Source organism: Strongylocentrotus purpuratus, unplaced genomic scaffold (assembly GCF_000002235.5).
Source record: "Strongylocentrotus purpuratus isolate Spur 01 unplaced genomic scaffold, Spur_5.0 spur5_scaffold_20, whole genome shotgun sequence".
Classification (NCBI taxonomy): domain Eukaryota; kingdom Metazoa; phylum Echinodermata; class Echinoidea; order Camarodonta; family Strongylocentrotidae; genus Strongylocentrotus; species Strongylocentrotus purpuratus.
The window spans coordinates 23,985,291-23,999,953 of record NW_022145606.1 but is presented as its reverse complement, the minus strand read 5'-3'; the positions used below and the strand labels follow the sequence as shown (position 1 = coordinate 23,999,953).

Below are 14,663 nucleotides of genomic sequence, written 5' to 3'. Positions count from 1 at the left end.
ATTCGAAAGAGTTCATAATTAATGAACTTATACATGGAATCGAAAGTTGTATCATTTGTATTCAAATTATCGGCCCATTTTTCTCTCCTCTCTATATTTTCAAATATTCTTGAGAAATGCATGTACAATCGACTTGTCACTTTTATTGAAAGATTTCAGTTGCTTTTCACTAATCAAATTGGTTTCAGGTCTAAACACTTAACCTCTTCTGCTCTTATTGAATTTATTCATACCATTACAAGAGCTATGGGGGCTAAAGATATATCTATCTTTTTTATTTTTTGGACCTTTCAAATGATTGCTTAAAGGGATCCGGTAACTTTGTCTCAGATTCTTAAACAAAATTCTGGATTTAGCTCATGCTGCAATAATAATTATAAACCTTTAGCTCAGTCAGGAACCCCATGACTTTTACAAGCCGATCGCTTGTCTGATTATCAAGATATTTATGATTGGAATTACAAATTTTGAAAACCGTTCGCCGGACGGTTTTCATAACACTACAGTCTTTCGGGGAAAAGAGTATGGTAAAACCGGTCACTCAAAGATTTTTACTTTTTTGAGGCACTTCTTGATCATTTTGAAGCGCAGTTTTTTTAGGGCTTCAATATTACACCATATCACAGACACTGATAACGCGTAGGGCCGTGTATCTCAGATTTAACATTGTTAAACGATCCCTTTAAATCATGAAATATTAGTAGCAAAGCTATTCATGTTTAGGCATCAGGGGTATCCCTTTGAAATTGTTTCAGAGCTACTTAGATGACCGAAAGCAATTCACTGTTTACAATAAAAACCAGTGGGGATCCAGGATTTTTCGATAGGGGGGGGGGGGCTAAAAATACGAAAATCGCTACGACCAATATTTTGTTCAGTGGGGGGGGGGGGATAGTTAGCATAATTTTAATTTTTTATTTGACCCCGAAAATGTTAAAATCGCGCCGACCAATTTTTCGCTCAGGGGGGGGGGGGGTTATAATTCTTACCAAAAAAAAAAAACAGGGAGGCCGCCCCGTGCCCCCCCCCCCGTGGGGGGGGGGCACTTCCGTAAGGGGGCGCAATTCCGTAAGGGTCAATTCTAGGCCCCCAACTTTTTCTAATACACTGTCGCTCATATAATTGGATTTTTTTTTTGTTAACCCCAACTTATGGAATTATTTTGGCAGTGATTTATTCCTAATAGATCTAGATAATAGTATACATTTTCTTCTCAGATTTTATTGAATAATAATTTTGCCAGTTTTTGTTTTGCGTGACTGCTAAAGCATTTGTATGCTACTATGCTTATCAACTATGGGTACCTACGCCCTCACGTCATAAATGACAGTAACGAGGATTAATGCCCCACAAAAGGGCACTAATAAAGCACATCGACACGGGGTTGATCCTGGGGTCTCACAGTTACGAAACCATTGCTTGGCCACTGAACCATGACTGTACGCAGCGGGGGCTAGGGTAGGGGGCAGTTCCCACAAATAAAAAAAACAAAGAAAATGCAATAAATTTTCAATAATTCATTGCATTTTACCCCGGCCCCTAACATAAAAAATCCTCTGTACGACCATGCATTATGGCTCAAGGCATAGGTACACATAATTTTTCTTCTGTTGGGGACTCGGGGGGGGGGGGTAATTCAATGAATTATTGAAAAATTATTGCATTTTCATTGTTCTTTTTAATGTATTTATAAGAGTAATTCATAAATCTTCTTCCAAAATCAGTTGTGTCCTCTCTGCAGATGACACTACTATTTCTTTATCAAACAAAGATGAAGTAAACCTTATTCAAACTCTAAACCTCGAACTAGAAAATGTCACCCATTGGTTCAAATTTAACAAGCTACTACTTATTGCAAACAAAACTCATATGATGATTTTTACCAAAAGAAATATTGATATTTCCAACTATAAGGTATATCTTAAAGGCTCTGACATCACGATAGTTAACACAAAGTTTCTAGGAATTCAAATTGATGAGAAATTGCGTTTGGCATGACGATGTAAATTGCATATGTACAACAATTTCACGAAATATTGGTGTTATGAACGAGTTAAACTACCTGCCTAAAAAAATACTTTGTTATCTCTATACTAGACACTCATTTATCCCTTCATTATATATTGCAATATTGTCATGCTCGACACGCTATTTTCCATTAACTCTGCAATCCACTGCCATTGTACTCGATCAAATGCAGAATTTCACATCCCATATGCAAGAACATCAGTTTCTTAAAAGAACATTTACTATGCAGGTCCCCAGAGGCGCCCCCCCCCCCACTTTTTCAGATACCGCAAAAGTCCCCCTTTTTACATAGGAAAAGTGCCCCTTTTATTTTGTAAGATGTGCCCCTTTTACATAGGAAAGGTTTCCCTTTTACTTTGACAAGTGCCCCTATTACTTAGTAAAAGTGCCCCTTCCCCCTTTTTACCTCTGACGAGTGCCCTTTTTATTTTTGACACGTGCCCCTTTTCCTTCGACATGTTTCCATTTCCCTTTGCAATAAGTGTCCATATTCCATTCTCATGAATCTTGAAATTATCTTGAATAAGTGCCCTTTTTAATCTCTAGTAAGTGCCTCTTTTCAGGTACGAGAAGTGCCCCTTTTCACTTTTAATAAGTGCCCCCTTCACCTCTGATAATTGCCCTATTCAAAACTGAGAGATGCTCCTTTTACTTTGGCAACTTCCCCTTTTTTCTTTCGATAATTGTCCCCTTTTCATGTAATCATTAAACGTGCCCCTTTTTTAAGGCGACTAAGAGCAATTTCCCCCAAAGTTCGCTCGCTGCGCTCGCTCGCATTTAAAGATGATATAATTATGTTACTTATCAAAGGTATTTTCAGTCTTCCGTTATGAGAATGTGCTTATAACCCCATCACGATTGGCTTTTTCCCTCTTTATAAGATGTAATTTTTCGCACTGCGACCTCACAGATCTTTAAAAACTTTTCTCGCTCGCTTCGCTCGCTCGTGAATGCATATTCAGACATCACACCCAACTGTAAATTATGATGCTTAAGCGATATCTTGTATGGTGTATGAAGAGAAACAAATATTGAAATCATCCCTGATAATGTAATCACAATGTAGGGGTATATACCAATGTCAAAAAAATTGTATATTTTCGCTTTGAGATTTCCCACTGAAGGTGCCCCTTTTTTCCAGAAAGTGCCCTTTTTTGTTGGTGCCCCCCACTTTGGAATTCGCTCAGCCGCCCCTGCAGGTCCCAAACTATGGAATGCATTGCAAGCTAATCTAAAAAACTGCACGCTCCCAGAACGTTTTCAAGACACAGTACAAAAACGGCTTTTGCTTGTTATTCACATTTAGTCACCGATTGTTGGTTGTTTATTTCAATGTTAACTGTTATACCCCTAGTTTGTATGGGTTTTCTTATTATTACTCTGATTTGGGTCTAATTTCATCATATGCATTAACTTTACTTTTCATTTTGCCTTTCTCTCCCTCAATTTGTATTCCTCTCCCTCTCTGTCTGTCTCTATCTCTCTATCTCCCTCTCTCGTTTTTATATGACCCAGCCGCTTATGTATTCTCTTTCTTGTTGTTTTACATGCATCAATATTAAATGCAATGTTTATATCACAATGGGGTAAAATTCACAAGATCTTTAAAGAGATCTTTAATCTGATTCCCACTCAATTTATGTTACTTGTGCTTTCAACTACTTTTACTATGTCCATTTTTTTTTTATATTTGTCAAATGCGTTCATACGCAATATTATGTATCTTTTTTCATATATTAAGTGGATAAAGAAAAAGAAAATCAAACAGAAATAAATATATCAAATAAATGAATTGAATTAAATTGAATAACAAGGCAGGCGCAGAACCATGGGGGCGAAAGGGCCCGGGCGCGCCCCCCCCCCCCCCCCCCCCCCCCAACCCTCTTGCCGCCGGCTAGATCCGCCACTGTTACAAGGAAAAGTAGGATCGAAAAATACTTTTCACGGCTCATTTGAGTCAAAAACTCGATTTTACAATTTTAATTCATCTTCTATAAACGGATGATTATTGTGTGTACAGGATTGAATTACTTTACTTAGATGAATATGTGTTGTAGTTCTTTAATTTGATGGGTGTCGGTGGCAAATAATGAATAAAGCTTGGACTCACGAAGCATGTCAATTATTAAGTGAAGTCGTACGAGTTAAAAGAAGGAACGATACAAATAAAATGACTTATTGTTACATAAAACTTTAAAAAGAAAAGAAGTGTCTTGCTTGAAAGTAAAGAAAAAGAAACAAATTTTATCATACATAAGTTTTTACTTTTGCCCTTCGCAATGTAAAGCAGTAGTCTATAGCTCACTTGATATTTCTAAATGAGGTGGCATTTAATTTTTTTTTGTTATGAATGTAATACATGTAATGTAAAGTAATAGTGTTTTGAGAGAAAAAAAATGTAAATGGGCTGTGTTAGCGGGCATTATCATTACTCACAATTGTGCGTCACTAGTCTATTCACGACCCGTTTTTGTGCATAATGCATGACAGCATGAGTGTAGTGCATAGGAACTTGTGTTATCTCTTTACAGAATTCAAAAGTTGAAGCTCACGTTTATATTACAATTTTCAGACATTAAACTCTAATCAAACAGAGCAAAATAATTCATGATGATTGTTATACTTTGAATTTTAATATCCAGGAGCAGGCGTGACAACTGAGACAATTGATTCAAGAGGGGGCACCATCCGACTACCGTACCATGGAATCAGCCTCTGCATACCCGTCTTTGCGCTACAACAGAGTTGTAAGATTACGCTAAAGGTAAATAGTGAGATTCTCTTAAAGGTACAAGGTCCAATTTGCTGGCCCAAAGAATGAAAAGGTTCAATACCACCGGCATTTGAAAGATAAAACTAATTCATAACTCCCCCCCCCAAAAAAAAAGGGGGCTTGAAAATGTCTTTTTGTGGAAAAAAAAACGACCGTTAGTTGTCGAATCAACTTTAGGGACTGCAATCTATTTAGTAAATAGTCTAATTTCAGACCCTTGTACCAAAAGGTCGTACGCTTTGTGCTGCGCAAAGGTTCAATCAGTTTAATTGTGGCCACTAAAAGAGTGTGTTATTGATGTTTACAAATGATGGAAAGATATCCTTTTGCGACAGCCACCCAAATTGAAGTAAACAAATATGGGTAGAGCTTGGAATGATATATATATATATATATATATATATATATATATATATAATATATATATATAATAATAATAATATGATATATAAATATGATAAAAAAAAGGTTTACGGTTAAATCTATGTTTTTTAAGACAAGACCTAGACCGACTGCCAATAGGTCGACACTATATGGGCTCCAAGATACGTTCATTATTATTCATTATAACCCTATCACTGGGATCTATTCGCTATTTATAAGGACCGTTATTCATAAGGACCGCTATTCATAAGGACCGCTATTCGTAACGTGGAACTTCCCATACCTGCAGGTCCGCTATTCATAATGGTAAAAGAGGGTCACTATTTATACAGAAATAAGGTTCGTTAATCATGAAGACCACTATTCATAACGTGAGATGAGGGTCGTTATTCATAAATCATATTAAGGGTCATTAATCATAAGGACCGCTATTCATAATATGAAATCAGGGGTCCGTATTCATGATAGGACGACAGGGTCGCTATTCATAATACGAAATAAGGTTCATTACTCTTAAGAGTCGCTATTCATAATAGAAGAGGATCGCTATTCGTAATACGACGAGAGTGTCGCTATTCATAATACGACGAGAGGGTCGCTATTCATAGGAGTAGAGAGTCGCTATTCATAATACGAAATGAGGGTCGCTATTCATAATACGAATAGAGGATCGCTATTCATATGAAGGTCACTATTCATGATACAAAATGGGGTTCGCTATTCATTATACGAGTAGAGGGTCGCTATTCATAATACGAAAAGAGGGTCGCTATTCATAATACGAAAAGAGGGTCGCTATTCATAATAGAAATAGAGGGTCGCTATTCATAATACGAAATGAGGGTCGCTATTCCTAATACGAGTAGAGGGTCGCTATTCCTAATACGAGTAGAGGGTCGCTATTCATAATGTGAGAAGAGATTCGCTATCCATAATAGGAGTAGAGGTTCGCTATTCATAATACGAAATGATGGTCGCTATTCATGATAGGAATAGAGGGTCGCTATTCATAATATGAGTAGAGATTCGCTATTCATAAAAGGAGTAGAGGTTCGCTATTTATAATACAAAATGAGGGTCGCTATTGATAATAGGCATAGCGGGTCGCTATTCATAATAGGGTCGCTATTCATAGTACGAATTGAGGTTCGCTATTCATAATAAGAGTAGAGGTTCGCTATTCATAATACGAAATGATGGTCGCTATTCATAATAGGAATAGAGGGTCGCTATTCATAATATGAGTAGAGATTCGCTATTCATTATACGAAATACGGGTCGCTAGTCATAATACGAAATGAAGGTCGCTATTCATAATAGGAGTAGAGGGTCGCTGTTCATAATAGGTGTAAAGGCTCGCTATTCATAATTCGAAATGAGGGTCGCTATTTATAATAGGGTCACTATTCATAATACGAAACTAGGTTCGCTGTTCATAATAGGAGTAGAGGTTCGCTATTCATAATACGAATGAGGGTCGCTATTCATAATATAGTGTTAGGGTCGCTATTTATAATACGGGATGAGGGTTGTTATTCATAAAATGAAATAGGCCTAAGCAATATCCAAAATGCTCATAACAAAGGGAAATATTGGACGAAGGACCCACCCAAGGCGACACATGGCTCTGAATATTTGTCTTGTTTTTAAGTAGGTATATTTCACCTTTTATCTTTGATAATTGTGTAGAGACATCTACCGCCCTTATGGTAACGAAGACAAGAGGAAAACATGAACACATATATTCGTATCGTAATTTGCCCCCGACTAGTCTTTATCCAGTCTATGCCAATGCGACATTAAATAGACCAAGCAGGCCCATTTTCATAGTTATTTGAGGACTGAGTTTGCAATTTCAGAAATTGTCATTGTTTACACGACATTTATGTTTAGTAGAAAGTAGCTTTTAGTAGGACTTATAAACCTACACATTATATAGCAAGGTTGGGCCGGACCACGAGCCTACCTTCTGTCCGGATAGGGGGGATAGGGGGCTCGAACACTTTCGGACCTTGAGGGTTTTTGCGTCATGAATCGTACAAAGAGTTAATACAATCCGAATATGAATCAAGCATTTATTGTCTTTTTTGTATGGTCTTTCTTGTCACCAAAGTAAATTTTCTTAAGTTTGACTATTAGATGAGGGGAGGAGTGGGGGGGGGGTAGATTTCGCACAAGGGGGACAAATTACGATAGGATTATGTGTGTGTGTTATGTTTCCTTTATTACCTAGATTATGGAAATGTATTTTAATATAATTATCAAAGCTTAAAGGTAAAACAAAGTTTTGGGAAATTTTGAAAATTGGGTGGATAGTGAATCTTTACAATTTTGATATATTTGGATGCCCCTGTGGATGTATAATACGCACTAAAAAAATTAGCCCCTAAAACTCTTCTGTTTTTGAGAAAAATTGAATATAAACATTTACCGGTGCTCCCGGTATATTTTGATAAATTTCAAATAGCGTCTATGGCCGTACAATGGTAGCTGCGACCATGAAAATCTCAGAATATGTAGTTGTGATATATAATTTCCAAACGGGAATAGCTAATCGGTCGATTTTAGTCAAGAAACATTGTTTCATAGCTAAATTAATATCTTGACCTTGAGAGGGAGCTATACAACATAAAGAGTTTATAATTTATAATTTCATCACTTTAGACTTGATTTCAACCGTGACAACGATCAATGAATATTGTAGGAAAGCATAGGCTTCCAATATGTTAATTTGAACTAAATTCATGACCCATACCAAAACTGTGTAATACCTTCAAAAGAAATTATAGGCCTACTTTAAAAAGACATAATATAGGGGACACCACCGTTTGCATAATGCTTTACGGTCGCAAAATCGTATCTTATTTGACTAAAAATCTTGACAATCTTACTTCCTCACTTATGAGGAGAAAAAAAATCGTGCAATATTGTATATTTCCGAAAAGCTTGAATATTGTATATAATCTAACTCCTACAACCTGGGGCGTCGCTAAAGGGAGTGTGGGGGTGCCGCACCCCCACCTGTCAGAATATTGTCGGTAAAATTGCGCTGCTGTCGGGGAAACTGAGAAAAGGGGGAGGGGAAAAAGGAGAGGGAAAGGTTAAGAAAAGAAAAGGAAAAGAAAGGAAAGAAATGAAAGAGAAGAGAAGAAAGAAAGCGAAAAAAGACCAAGAGGAAAGAGAGGAAAGAAAGGGGGAAAAATAAAAATAAAAGGAGCAAAAGAAAAAAAGAAGAAAAAAGAGAAAAAGGAAACAAAAGAAACAGGGGATGAAAGAGAGAGAAATAGAGAGAGGGGGGGGTAAGAGTCTGAGAGAAGAGGGGTGGGAGTAAGAGAGAGAGGGGGTACGTTTGGTGGAGTCGCCACGTCGAGGGAGAAAGATACGCATAGATATTTTGTTGCTGTGTCGGTATTCTTGCTCGATCCTCGTATACTATATTTATGTAGAAGTTTGAGATCGGTGAGATGTATTTTGTCGGTAATTTGTTTTCCCTACGAAGTGTAACTTTTTTATCGGATAAAGAAACATTTTTGAAAATTCAGACAATGATTAAGAATTGGTACAACGAATCGTCCGAATTGCCTTCTTTCGCTAATATTTTAATGAAACGTCAAAGCTTCCACGCTTCGCGCGGTAGGGAGGAAGCTGAATTCAGACAAGAATTTAGAGTCGAGAACGGTACAACGAATCGTCTTCTTTCGCTAATATTTTAAGGAAACAGAATTCAGACAAAAATTAAGAGTCGAGAACGGTACAACGAATCGTCTTCTTTCTCTATATTGATGCAATAAAACGTCAAAGCTTCCGCGCTTTGCGCGGGCGGGGAATAATGAATTCAGACAAGGATTAAGAGTATTAAACGGTACAACGAATCGTCTTCTTTCTTTAATGTTTTAATGAAACGTCAGAGCTTCCGCGTGGAGCGGGGGGCGGGATTTGAAAATAATTTAGCTCCTGGCCCCGGATTTTTAGGGTTAAATGTGTAAACATTGGGTCATTGGCATTAATATATTATGTTAATATATAATTGGTGGCTATTTTTGTCGGTACTCGGTGCCCCCCCCCCCCCCCCCCCCCCCCCAAATGAAAAAGGTCTAGCGACGCCCCTGCCTACAACCCCCCTTTTGTCGCTTTCTTCCTTTGCTGAAGGTAAGGGACATGATAGATCAACCCCTTGATGGCAACACTGCTACACCCCAACCGCACCCCCCCCCCCCGTGAAACACATATAGCCTACGCCATCTATGAAGTAATTGGACGAGAATTGTCGGTAATATGTACTTGTACCACGGAAATACTGCAGGGAGGGTAGGCCGAATGGTTGGACTGGTGGGGGGGGGGGGGCATGCCTTTTTCTTTTCTTTGGTTCAGAAATGTTTTCAATTTGTTTTCAATTAATGTTTTCTACAAATATTCGGGGCCATGTGGCCCCCTCCCGCCTACGCTACAGCCGTGGGGTGTCCCCTATTAATTATTTTGCTTTCTGATTAAAATTTTGTTATTTGCTTATTTCATTTTCATTTTTATGAATAGCAACCCTTATCCCGTATTATGAATAGCGAAGCTCATTCCGAATTATGAATAGCGAACCTAACGCTATATTAGGAATAGCGACCCACATTTCATGTAATGAATAGCGACCCTCATTCCGTATTATGAACAGCGAACCTCTACTCCTATTATGAATAGAGACCCTCATTCCGTATTATGAACAGCAAACCTCTACTCCTATTATGAATAGCGACCCTCATTTCCTATTATGAATAGCGACCCTCATTTCATATTATGAATAGCGACCCTCATTTTGTGTTATGAATAGCGACCCCGCTCCTATTATGAATAGCGACCCTCTTCTCGTATTTTGAATAGCGAACCCCTAGTCGTATTATAAATATAGCAACCCTCGTTTCGTATTATGAATAGCGACCCTCATTTCGCATTATGAATAACGAACCTCTAGTCGTATTATGAATAGCGACCCTCGTATCGTATTATGAATATCGACCCTCATTTCGCATTATGAATAGCGAACCTCTAGTCGTATTACGAATAGCGACCCTCATATCGTATTTTGAATAGCGAACCTCATTCCGTATTATGAACAGCAAACCTCTACTCCTATTATGAATAGCGACCCTCATTTCCTATTATGAATAGCGACCCTCATTTCATATTATGAATAGCGACCCTCATTTTGTGTTATGAATAGCGACCCCGCTCCTATTATGAATAGCGACCCTCTCCTCGTATTTTGAATAGCGAACCCCTAGTCGTACTATGAATAGCAACCCTCGTTTCGTATCATGAATAGCGACCCTCATTTCGCATTATGAATAACGAACCTCTAGTCGTATTATGAATAGCGACCCTCGTATCTTATTATGAATATCGACCCTCATTTCGCATTATGAATAGCGAACCTCTAGTCGTATTACGAATAGCGACCCTCATATCGTATTTTGAATAGCGAACCTCTTCTCGTATTATGAATAGCGAACCTCATTTCGTATTATGAATAGCGATCCTCTACTCCTATTATGAATAACGACCCTCTACTCCTATTACGAATATCGACCCTCATTTCGCATTATGAATAGCGAACCTCATTTCGTATTATGAATAGCGACCCTCTTCTCGTATTATGAATAGCGACCCTCTACTCCTATTATGAATAGCGACCCTTACGAATAATGAACCTTATGAAAAGAGACCCTCATTACGCATTATGAACCTTATGAAAAGAGACCCTCATTACGCATTATGAATAGTGACCCTCATTTCATGTTATGAATAGCGACCCTCTACTTTTATTTTAAAAAGCGATCCTCGTTTCCTATTATGAATAGCGACCCCCTTCTCTTATTATGAAGAGCGACCCTTACGAATAATGAACCTTATGAATAGAGACCCTCATTACGCATTATGAATAGTGTCCCGCATGTCGTGTTATGAATAGCCACCCTCTTGTAGGGGGAAGATTGTGACGGGTATCCGGAATGAGTGGGGATAGACCTCAGACAATACAGACGACAATGGCAGCCTGAGGAGTAGAGTTGGTGCTCTTTATTCTGTATGGACACACCGCTATAAGCGGGGTGGAAACGGGGTCAATTAATGATAGATAGTTATCAATTACAAAAATAAACAACGACACATCTTTCAGAATTATGACAAAAATAGGTAATCAGTGTTTACTACACTAAAACATTTGAATCGTTAATGACATTAACTTTAACTTATTTAAGACATTGCAAATGCCCAAAGTGTATGAGCTGGATAAATAACGAATTCCTTACATAATTAATCAAACTTAAAAGATCATAATTCTTCGTTAATCAGGTTTCTCTACACCAAAAACGAATACATATTCATTAGCGCCCAAGTTCCCGACTACTCCAAGGCGGCCCAATTGACCGTACGCACAAATGCATTCTACACGTACCCGTACCCGTACAGGTATAGCCTACGCATCCATTTCCTCTACGTGTAATCTACTTGTACATTGAGAAGTCACACCCTCTGAGCATTACGTAACAACAATATTGCCTTAAATTACACCTTTCTGTTAACAAATATCATGTTCTTTGAACATATTTTTAAGCCTTATAATGATACTAATTCGTTTAAACCAGGATATGAACAAAACATAGTAGCAATATTATCATATATAACAATTTAAACACACATAAAAACTAAGCCTTGCTTACCTATAAGCGGGGTGGAAACGGGGTGAAAATCACGGTTCTAAAGCCCGCCACCAACGACCTCCTTACATCCTTCCCCGCTTTAAATAGTCATCGTCCCTTGATGACTCATAATGCTACAAAAACCATTTCTCAACATCAAATGTATTATTAACAATATCTATAAAATCAATTAAAAGGAATAATCTCCATAGAACATACATTTATATACTACCTCAATCAATCTGGGAGGTACTTTATAAAATAGCTATCGTCCTAATTGGCATGTTTGCTTGTTTCGTTTCGTTTATTTATCACCAACCTTTTTTTCCTTCTTTCTTTTTTTTCATAACAAAACATAGAAATATAAATCGGCTAAGAATGGGAGAGACTCCGTATAATAGCTTTAAGTCTTCTAATCAAAGCAAGAAAATGATACATTATTAGCATTCGACTTATTCTAGGTAACAACAATAACAAAGAAAGACAAATAAGTAATACATAAAATATATACCTCCCTTGTCACAATATGTAACTTAAAATTGTCTAGCAGCTTGCATTATATAGATATCAAATCTGTATACGACACTTGCATGACACAATCGAAAAATAGCTCCTACTGTCAAAATCACTACAGTCTGGCAAAGGTATACGATACTTGAATGATACACGACATTTGAATGATACACGACACGTAAATAATACATCAGTCATAGCTCCTACTGTCAAATTCACTAGTCTTGCAAAAGTTACTTCTAAGATAATAATGTATAAATCAGGAATAGATTAACTGTGAAATTCACTACAGTCTTGCAAAAGTTACTTCTAAGATAATAAAGGATAAATAAGGAATATATTCAGATTAAGCCTACCTCTCCCCCCTCCCCCACTTTTTTTTTGTTTGGGGGTGAGGAGGGGTCAAATAAAGATGGAAACAACATCTTTATAGTATGCAGAAACAAATTATCACGTTACCTTTCGAAAGATACATACATGTATAGGTGTATTTTTGGTTGTTTATATAAAGTCACAATTAAAGGTCTTTTCCATACGCAGGACTTTCACTCGTGTCTTTAGTATACAAAACTATTGTATTGAGGCGAAACCGAACACAAACATAATCACCAAAAATATATTATAATCCAATACTACAATACAATATAATATAATATAATATATAATATATTAAATTATAATACACTACAATACAACATTATAATATACTATATTATGAGTAATCTAGGCATTAGGTATCTCCTTTTCCTCGTTATTAGGTTGAAGAATTCAATGCGATCGATGCCAGGTCAAATTAATCTCCTCTAAGTGTAAGTGGAGTTTGTATACCTCTGGGGTGGTACGCCACGGGTAGCTCTTCTAGGGTACCTCCTGTGCTCCAGCCGTTGTTCCTTTGGAGACAAAGGATTGGTGGTCAGTGCCACCACTGATACTTTTTCCAATTCAATACCATTGTTACTGAAACAAGGACTAGCGACATGAGAGACACTGACTTCAGACTCACAAGCGCTTTCATCTACATTACCCGAGGGTCCAGAGGAGGAATCCCAAGAGCTACTAGTGCCTCCCGAAAGGCTCCTGGGAGATTCGGTTTGAACTGGACGTTGGCGGTAGTGTAGGACATAACCAACAGATGTTTGGCTTTCTGATTCAGTTTCATCTTCTGTTAACTGTTTGTCTACATCTCCCCCTGGTAGCCAGGGGCAGTGTTTCAACTGGGTCCTGTGTAAGGTAAGACCCTCTCCTTGCCCTAATGGCTCCTTACTACGTAGACTGGGCGATCTGGAAAGGGCTGCTTTACCACCATATGATCGACCTCTTAATCCATGTCGTCGGACTAGAACATACTGGCCTACTCCAAGAGGCTTCTCAAAAACCTTCCGGGCCTGGAGTACATTACGTGCCTCCACCGCAGCCTTAGCGTTCCTCGTTGCAATGTCTCTAGCCATTCGCAACTGTGACTGGTGCTCTGAAACATATGACTTGACTCCCTTCTTGCCTCTCTGAGCTCCTTCCCCACTTTGAACGAAGCTTGATGTTACGACTCATGAATCAGGCTTCACATAAGCTTTACCGATAACACCCTCCTTCTGAGTCAACTGCATCTGTTCGTCGACTGCCTGAAGAGCCTTTTGCCAAGCTGTATCCGTGGTTGGCCACGGCATTCTTGTCAAGAAATGATCTTTCTCGCCCCTTATCAATTGGTTCCAGCATTCATGTAGAACATTCATCCCTAGTATTCCCATTAGGCTCTGACCCCTTCGCTTGGCCTCTACTTCTGCGAGCACAAGTACTATTCTTGAAGACATGCAATGTCCAAGGGCAGATACATCAGTATCAAAATATCCTACATATGGGATGGCCTGATAACCAGCAGAGACCAATGTGAAAGAAGAAGGGATATCTTTTAACGTAAAGCCTGCTGGCCCGAGGTGTTGGTTGAAGAAGGATTCTCCTACCGTCGTCACTTGTGATCCTGGATCAAGAAGACAGGGAACCTGAACCGTACCGAATTCCACTTCCACTGAATAGCACTTTCCAACCGCCCTGGATAGGAATCCTCTTTCCTCACCGTCCCCTGCCGTTGCACTCACTTTGGAAACATTGCCAACCACTTTGCCGTGTTCCTGTTTCCACTGCCTATTATCTTGCCCCCCTCCAGATGCAAAGCTGGGGCCTTGGCTGCGGGGTGGTCCCGTAGGCGTAGGGGCACCTTTCTCCCCTGGCCCAGGAAGCGATCCTTCCATTCGATTAGGTGGTCTCGTATGCGGAGGGGCACC

The 14,663-nt window shown here is 38.6% G+C and overlaps 1 protein-coding gene across 1 annotated transcript in view; it reads left to right on the top strand.

The window, feature by feature from the left end:
- Positions 1 to 14,663, top strand: part of LOC115927649 (UNC5C-like protein) — a 42,129-nt gene that overhangs the window by 17,091 nt on the left and 10,375 nt on the right. The window contains exon 2 of the mRNA XM_030993773.1: positions 4,671 to 4,792. Coding sequence (XP_030849633.1) covers positions 4,671 to 4,792 — 122 coding nt within the window. The remainder of the gene's footprint in view (positions 1 to 4,670; positions 4,793 to 14,663) is intronic.